We start from the raw sequence: 8,650 nt of genomic DNA on the forward strand, positions 1-8,650 counted from the left end.
TGATTGGGGACTTGGACTGGGATAGCCTTTGGGACCGGTTTTCTGTAACACCAGTTTGGTGTCCATTGTGCTCCATATGAAAGAATGAGTCTTCTCCTCACAGTGTTACAAAATCAATGCCTGACAGCTCTTTCATCTTTCAAGATAAAATTAAAAAAAAAAAAAAGTACCCTAGCAGAAAGTAAGGAGAGAAGATAAAGCAAGATAATTGTTAACTATCCTATCATTTTTTGGTTCCTTTGTATCCTTAATGGCCTTTAGTCATTCTTAATATTTTTGTTTTTAAACCTCTCTGCATGTACAGACTTACTTTTGTGAATGCTGCCAATGACCAATATAGGATCGAAATGTTAATAGATTTAACAAACTAACTGCTCAGTAGTTTTTCAGTTTCTTCTGTATATTGATAATTCCTTTTCTCTCTTTTGCAGATCGTAGCTTTGCGTGAACAGAATGCACACATTCAAAGGAAAATGGCAGCTGGCGAAGGGCCTGCCGAACCAGAGCATATTGAGGGAATGGAGCCAGGGCAAAAGGTTCATGAAAAGGTATAAAATGTTAGTTTCCATTGGATCACACAATCAATGTGAGAAATAATCAGGTGTTGGATTTTTCTAATGTGAGTATTTTATGGGACATTCCTTTAGAATATTGTCTGGCTAATGAAACCCGTATCAAAAAATGAGCTTGTTTAAATGGAAAGGAAATGCAAATGGGCAGGTACTTCCTCTTTGATACAGTGTTGAGTTAGACTCACAGCTTTAACAATCTTTTCTTGGAATTTTTTGCGTAATGCTACAATTAAGGATACCGTATCTTGCTGAGTGATCCTCTGCACATCACGCACAGAAGAGCAAGGTGTAGTGGCACATATATGTGAAAGGGTATCTATGCAGAAACTGCTGCCAAAATAGTCCGTAAAAGGATGACAGGGATCTAAAAACCAGAAAAAGTCATTTACCTCTGTGCAACCCATGGATCCTCTTCATATTCATGTCCATGTTCACATGGGGAGAAGTGAAGAGCATTTTATTTACTTAACACTCTTTCAACGAGAATAGAATATAGGGTAAGTATTTGCCACTTAAGGCTGAAAGAGAAAAAAGGTAAATATCTGATTTAGGAACAAGGTTTTCTTCTAAGCCTTAGTTTTCCAAGCTGCATATCTTCCTCTCTTGCTTCACAGTTATTAAATTAAAATTCAACCATAACATAGCATTTGTCAGACAGCTGAGACAAGCAGAGCTGCTGCTTGGATCTCTAATTGCGCATTTTTGTCTAATGGCATGTGATGAACTGTGGCATAAATCATACTTATAAAAAATAACACTCATCATTACTCATTTATTTTATAGGCAATCCACTTTACAAGGGTGCACTTGCACTGCAAGCATTAATTCTACATGCTTTGTGATTTATTGTATGTGTGTATTTTTCATTGACTAATCCATGTGGTTGAGAAACATATGGTAAACAAATACCGTTCAGTTACTTATCTTTTCCTTGTGAAATCTTATTCTTTGACACATCTGTGAACTTTCGCTAGAACAGTGAACATCCCACTCACTTATGCTTTTAAATACAAACACATTGTTTAGCTAAAAATCTCTAATTTTCCACTTTCTTTGCAAGGTATGCCTTCTGATTTGAGCCATTGAGCTCATTACTTATAAGCAGAACTAAATGGAAATGAGAATACCTGCCTTTTAAGAAATCTGCATGATTAAACATTAATGTAAGAGGAATGAAAGTCAATTAACACATTATAATCATTTTATATGAAATAAATAATTTCTAGAATATTATGTCCAGGAAACCTCTATGCTTCCTAATCCAAATGAGTTGGTCTTGTTAAGCTGAATATTAAAGGCTTGTGCTTACTTATTTTTGCTCATTAGAGTAATGAAAGCATACCAAATAGGGAGTTAACAGGAGGCTGTATTTGCTCCAGATCAGCTAGTGCTCTCTAATTCACATCCTCTGCACTAGCTGCTCTCTACCTTTCTATTACTATCTTAGGGCCCACCATCAATGCCGCCTTACTTTGTGAAGGTAAGTCCCCACTTTGTAAGGTTCTTCAGCTTAAGCCCGGATTCTAAGCATTCATTCAGAAAATATTCCTTTAACTTCAGCAGTAGGGTTGGAGACCAATAAGCTGTGAGGTAATGATTTGCACCTGCTTACGATACAAGAGGTCAAGGTTCAGTTCCAGTCAGCTGAGTAGATCCTACATTTCAGGTTTTGGCTTGCAGACTGATAGTCACAATTATATGGGTCAAACTTAAGCAGTACTTTCACCATGTTAATGGTGCCTATCTTCTTGGACTTCCCTGAGGTACAGACACAGTAAAGTCTGCTCTGCTTTCTAAGCTGAACATGCCTAGGGTCCCAGAACAGGTAGTCCCAAACTGCTACAGGCCATTAGAGGATTCCTCAGGTAAAAGACACCTACAGGCAGAGCCAGCATGGCTAGCATGGAAAACACGAAGACCAGAGTGTTTTCTGAGATTTAGGTGTGTCAAAGTTTAACATTCATTCTGAAGCCGGAATAACTTCAAAGTTATTTGGAAAAAGATGTCAACGTAGATTTAATATAGTTCAGCTTATTTGTAACATTAGTACTGGATGGTTATTGTACTCTTGGGGGGAACAGAAAGATAAGCTGACTGCATTTCACAGCAAAGCAAATATTTTGTATATTACTTCAATGCTTAGAATAGGTGCTAAAAGAAGTTATTATGTACTTTTAGGCTACTTCCTTTCAAGAGGGTAGAAAGGAGAGTCCAAGATGTTTTCTGGGCTATTCATTTTCTTTTTCCCAAATCACGGAAAAATTAGACATTGCCAGAGAACTGAAAAATTAATGTCATACCAATAATAAAAAGAATATGATCAAAGTTGCTTTAGTGTGTTTATCTACACTGATATTAGCAAAATTATGAAAAAGTTAAGAGTCCAAATTGAGAATTAAAAAAACCCTCCAGAACCTGAAAATAAATGAATGCTAATATGAGACTTCATACATTTTATAGAAAGTAGTTTATGACACAAAAAATTTGGTTCCAGAGGAAATTGTTCTACTGTACCTGTTAAGGGTCGAGGGACCGAGGTAACAACTCCTCGAATTCCTTAACAGTCCCCTTTGTCTCGTTAGAGACAGAAGGGTTTTAAAGGGGAAGAAGAAATTCACACCTCGGTCTGCGTTTTCGGAAACCTGGAACAAACTTTCAATAAAAAATAAAACCACACAACTATGCACTATTATATATATATGCACAAACCGAGAAAAAGGAAAAAAAACGAAGCAGAGAGGACTTAGATAACCGCAGTTCTTAACGGTCTGTTCAAGGTCAGTGCTCTTGGCCGTCATCCAGCGGCGAGGTGGGAGTGAAGACTCTGCGGCTGCTGCTTCGGGCAGGGAGCAGAATTCTACTCGCGGCGAGACAGTGGGGGAGAAACCCCGCGCGGCAAGGGAAAAAAAACTGCAGGGAAACTCAGGAAAGCTCCCGTCACGAAAGGGAGTTGAAGTCCAGATATCCTCACCCGATTTCAGACAGTACAGGACCCACGGCAGAACAGCTCAGAGTCTGTAGTCCAATGCAGGCCCTCAGGTCTCGGTCTGGGTTCGGCCTAGTCGGGCCTGGTCAGGCCTGGACGTCTGCCAGCAGGTCCGCGGCAGCAGCTCTCCTTCGTGCAGCGAGTCTGGAAGCCCAAGAGAGAGATCTGCCCTCTGCCTGCTGCTTTTAAAGACTCCCGACGTAACGTTTCACCTGACCCCCTTAACCAATTACATGCGGAATTATCGTATTTGCATGGAATAATTCTATTTGTCCATTACGTAAAACAAGGAAGTTTTAGCTCAAACCAGGACAGTACCATAAATCGATTACTAAAAAAACAGTGATTCAGTTCATAGTAATTTTTAAAAAAATCAGCAATAAGGGAAATCAAGCCAGTTAATTGTTAAGAAAGAGAAATTTTATTAATGGTGACAGGGTTTAATCACAAATGGAGACTCATTATCAAGTATAAATGAAACATCTCAAAATGAAATAATGGTAAAATAGAAGCAATGAGAGGTATTAACTATGAATATTTTTTACTTTAAGAAAAAAATTTTAAGGGAATAAGTGAATGGCTTTTAATTACTATTTCACATAATTCCTAACTTTGTAAGACATCTGCTGTAGGAAAGTGTTAGGATTTCAACATGGCATCATCCTGATTTAAAACAAAACAACAAAAAACCAAAGAGCTTCTTAGGTGTAGCTTTTTGTGCCTGGAACAGACTGGGGATTGCACTGTTTTGCTTTCAGCAGTAGGTGGATGCCAGGTCATTAAACGAACAGGTAAGTTCACACATGTTCTCTGGGGGGGACCTCAATCAGGTATGTTAAATTTTCTGTTCTATGACAGTAAACCTTCTAAGCTATATCATTTAGGCAGGAGAAATTTAAAAGCTAGCAAATACAGAAATATGTGAAGAGGCCAACTTGCCCAATTTGAAGAGCTTTAAAGGACTTTGAAAAATTGTTATAAAAAAAAATCAGCAACAGACAAAACAACCTGATGATGATCACCTGCTGTGGGATTAAGAAGCAACCATTTCTATTATCAGATATTCTCCTACCTAGATCTGTGACCACTGGACACCACCTGCCGCCTCCCACTCTTCACTTGAACTGTAAGGATGATAGCCCTATTTCCCCACGAATGAAGGCCAGGAAAGGCAGAATTCCCAGTGAATAAAGTGCCTATTGGAAATCTATTAGGAAGCAGGTAGGGAAGCTGCAAAGGTGGGACTGAATAGCATTAGAAATCAAGGTGATACCAATGGAGGATGCACGTAGTGATGTTAAAAGAAAGAACCTGGGCAGGTGTGAAGCTCTGCAGTGACCCAAACAATGAAGAAGGAACTTGCAGTTCTGAAGGGGGATAACTTATGTGCACCTCTTCTCAATATTGATGGTTTCTTATCTGAGACAGCCAGCGGTGAAGGATAACAGGTGAGCACCTCCTGACAATACAAGCAGGGTTTGTTGTCTACACCTGATATACTTCTGGTAAACTTGAGTGCAGAGTCTTAGTAAAGTATTACCAAAGTTCCTTTGTCTCCTCAAATTATTGCACCAGCAATACTACAGGAGTTTATTTATCCTAAGCAAACCCAAAACAATGAAGAATCTTTGGGACAAGAAGGGTTGGTGTTCTCATCAGTCCTGGATAAGCTTCATAGCTCAGAAAGAAAGATACATCCTGGAGATGAAAGTGTGGCGGTGCCAATGATGTTGCCAAGTGATCTTTGGTTTTCTCAGCTCTGGAATAATGTTTAAGGATCTGGTGGGCAAAAACATTCTGTGTCTCATGTAAAAGCAGAAATTACTTTGACCAGTGAGAAAGACCTTAGTGAGAAAAAATGTATCTGTGAGCTTCCTTTTTTTTTTAATTCTATCACAACCCTTAGGTTTGAAGTATATGAATTATCATAAAATTAGGTGGTTATTGGGGCAATGTAGAAAAAGATTGTTATTTTCTGGTAGAAAATGATTGTTACCATCTTGATGTCCATTCAGATAAGGTTCTATTATAAATCACAAATTGGAAAGATGAAATGTGTTGTCTTATGAGCAATAAGCAGAATTATTCAGAAGGCAGGACATACACTTAAGATATTCTAGGGTGACATGATTACCAGTGACAGAGGGAAGTTTTCAACCCCAGGAAGGCAATGAGCTTCATCCCTTCATATGGAAAGAGCTCATAGTTGTTTTTTAAGAATTCATGCAAGGTATGGGAAGGCTGGAAACAGCACTTAGATAATATGGGAAAGAGGTATGTAATAATTCTACAGAAACGTTTCTGAGAATTAAAGTGAATGATAAAAATATAATGAATCAACAGTATCCGAGTTCCACAGTGGGATAGCTAAACAGAACTAGAACCGTCAGAACACAAAATATTCCTGGACCTTCCATGGCGCTGATCAGGCTTCAGCTGAAGTCTTGTGTCCAGCTTTGGGTCCCAGTCTTGAACAGAGATGTGGACTGTCTTGAGAGTTCAGAAGACAGCAATAAAACCCGTAAGAAATCTAGAGAACATTACCTGTGAGAAGGATTTTCAAGATGTAAGTTGAAATATGTTTGATAACCAGATGATGCATTTGTTTCCAAGCACGTGCAGATATCTTTCTGGGTTTCTTATAATTTCTTTCTGGATTAATATTGATAAAGCTAATTAAAGAATCATGTGCTGAGGAGGACAATGAAGGTTGATGGCTCGAGACATCTAGGATGGTGAGAAGTTTCCAGAGTGAGAGGAAATACAGACAAAAGCTGCAGCTGGGATTAGAAGTTTTCATTAATCTAAGGAGTAAATTTAGGAGAATGTGTAATATTCTCTGTGAAAGGGTCTAAACAAATATTTTGTAAGTACTGATCTGCTTAATAGTTTAGTATGTTTGCATGACTATGACTCCTTAGCGCTCAACACTATAGCATATGGATTATACTGAAAAGCCATGTGATTTATGCATTATTTACATGATATATTGATAGATTTCTCAAATTTTAATTTTTCAAGAAATCAGCTCTTTGTGTGCTTCAGCTTTTTTTTCATATAAATTAATTTGTTAATTAACCTTATTTTTCTTTTTACCTGATAGAAACCCCTATATACTTCTACATATCAATACTGTTAAAACATTGCTGTGAAAGTCTCATTACCTTGGCAGGGGAATTTTATGCTTCAAGCACTATGCTAGCTGGCTACATTGGCTGACCTTTACTGGATGATTTACTACAAGGTCTTGCTAGGCCAGTTACTTCTAATGGTAGGCTGGTGAGATTACTAAGAAAAAAGAGTTAGTCAAGGAACTGGAGGTGAATTTTCATGTCTAATTTGGTTTGGGCAGATAAACTACCCCTTATAATAAAGAAGCAGAAACTGATTTCCCTCTCCTGTGTCAGATCTCAGAAACTCTTGTAACAGTGTAAAAGATAAATAGGCAGGCATTCTGGAAGAGTCCAGCAATAAGAAGAAAAATCCCCACATCCAGCATGCAAACCTTTTGGTTTTTTCTTTTTCCTACCCCATTTTGCAAGATGAGTAAAGCGTGACAGATGATTACAGAAATCAGAAGGAACAATAAGAGCTGAAAGCTGATTGGGAAGCAGAGCTATTCAGATCTTTAGTCATAAAAGCTGCAGTCTTTTGATGGCTTAGTAGAAAGAGCAAGAAAGTGAGGATGTTTGGAGAGAAAGGTGCTGGAGAAGGTAGCTATTTTTATATCAGTATTAGAGCGGGAAAGAAATATTTCAGTTGAGAGAACACTGGTTTTCATAGTTGATTAGAGATTGGAGAAAATTCAGAGTAACTGGGGACCTCTAATGATTAACGAGATTACTGCCTGACACGGGTACTTTTCACATTCTGTTTTGTGTGCTGATTATACGGATGATGATCATATTGCTTTTGCTCATTTAGTGGTCACCTGTGTATGGGCTACTGCATAGCTACGTATCTGTATTAATGTATTTTACTTCCTTTTAAACCTTTTGTATGAGGCATTTGAACAGAATAGGGGTGGAAGAATGCTACAGTATAGCAAAAAATATCTCCTGATAACTTTTTATTCATTTATTCTTACATCTCAGTATCAGTAAACACTACTCTTAGCAGCGTTAAATTTTACTCTTACATTCATAAAGTCAAGTGATGTGTATAATTTGCTTCCTTTGGTGATTATTTTAGTTCCATTTTAGTATTTCTGTACTACAGAATTCAGAAAAGTTTTTTTTATCTGAGAAATATATGGTATTTCTGCTTTTCCCTTGATGATCCACCTTTCATAGACAGCTTTTTTAAGTCAGAAAGAACGTCTCCACCACTACAGAGCTAAAAATAATCTTTTTTTTTTCCCTCCTGGGACTTGGAACAAAGTTTTCCAATTTGTCTTCCTAACTGTTTTAAAAGCTTGGAAAAAACCAAATGATGGTGTTAAACTTCTAAACTTTAAGCTTTTAATACTTCATATGGCATTTCTTTTCTACTCTTTACCACATTGAATTTTCTACATATGTATTATTTGTAGAAATAATTATAAATTATTTGTAGAATGAGATTCTAAACAAAACTTCAGTTTTAAAATTGGTGTTCCTACAGATTATGCTGTATTTCCAAAATATTTCTAAAGTGATTTATGCCTTCAAAATTGCGTAAGAAGTACAGGAAAGCTTTCATATCTTAGCTGCCATATCAACAGTTAACTGACCAAATGTCAGAGCAACTGAGCAAATACTTCCATATTGTATAGAGCAACATCTGGCACCTGCCTTCATAGAAGATGAAGGGATAAGTCTCAAAAGATGAAGTGATGGGTTTTTTAGGTTGAGGTGCCATCCCAAAATACCAGGGAGTGAAAGAGGGGTATCTTGAAGTCCAGTCACCATGAGAGTTAGGGTCACAGGCTTATGGCAGATATGAGGATATATCACATCTGGAGGCAGGTAACAGTACATTTCAGGCTCCACAAGCTCCTGTAGAAATGACGTTCTGTTATTTAGAAACAATTTTATCTAATTTTTATATCCTTTTCTAAATATTGTGATTTTTCTGAAAACAATTCCTTGCTGAACCTTAGTTTGTATCTGTA

The 8,650-nt window shown here is 37.5% G+C and overlaps 1 protein-coding gene across 1 annotated transcript in view; it reads left to right on the top strand.

Annotated features, from left to right (window-relative positions):
* Nucleotides 1-431: 431 nt before the first annotated feature.
* Nucleotides 432-8,650, top strand: part of LOC104490946 (liprin-alpha-2) — a gene marked incomplete at both ends in the record, with an annotated part of 48,216 nt that continues 39,997 nt past the window's right edge. Inside the window, one exon of the mRNA XM_010133298.1 lies at nucleotides 432-548. Coding sequence (XP_010131600.1) covers nucleotides 432-548 — 117 coding nt within the window. The remainder of the gene's footprint in view (nucleotides 549-8,650) is intronic.

The sequence above is a fragment of the Buceros rhinoceros genome, unplaced genomic scaffold (assembly GCF_000710305.1).
Source record: "Buceros rhinoceros silvestris isolate BGI_N320 unplaced genomic scaffold, ASM71030v1 scaffold10053, whole genome shotgun sequence".
NCBI classification, from domain to species: Eukaryota; Metazoa; Chordata; class Aves; order Bucerotiformes; family Bucerotidae; genus Buceros; species Buceros rhinoceros.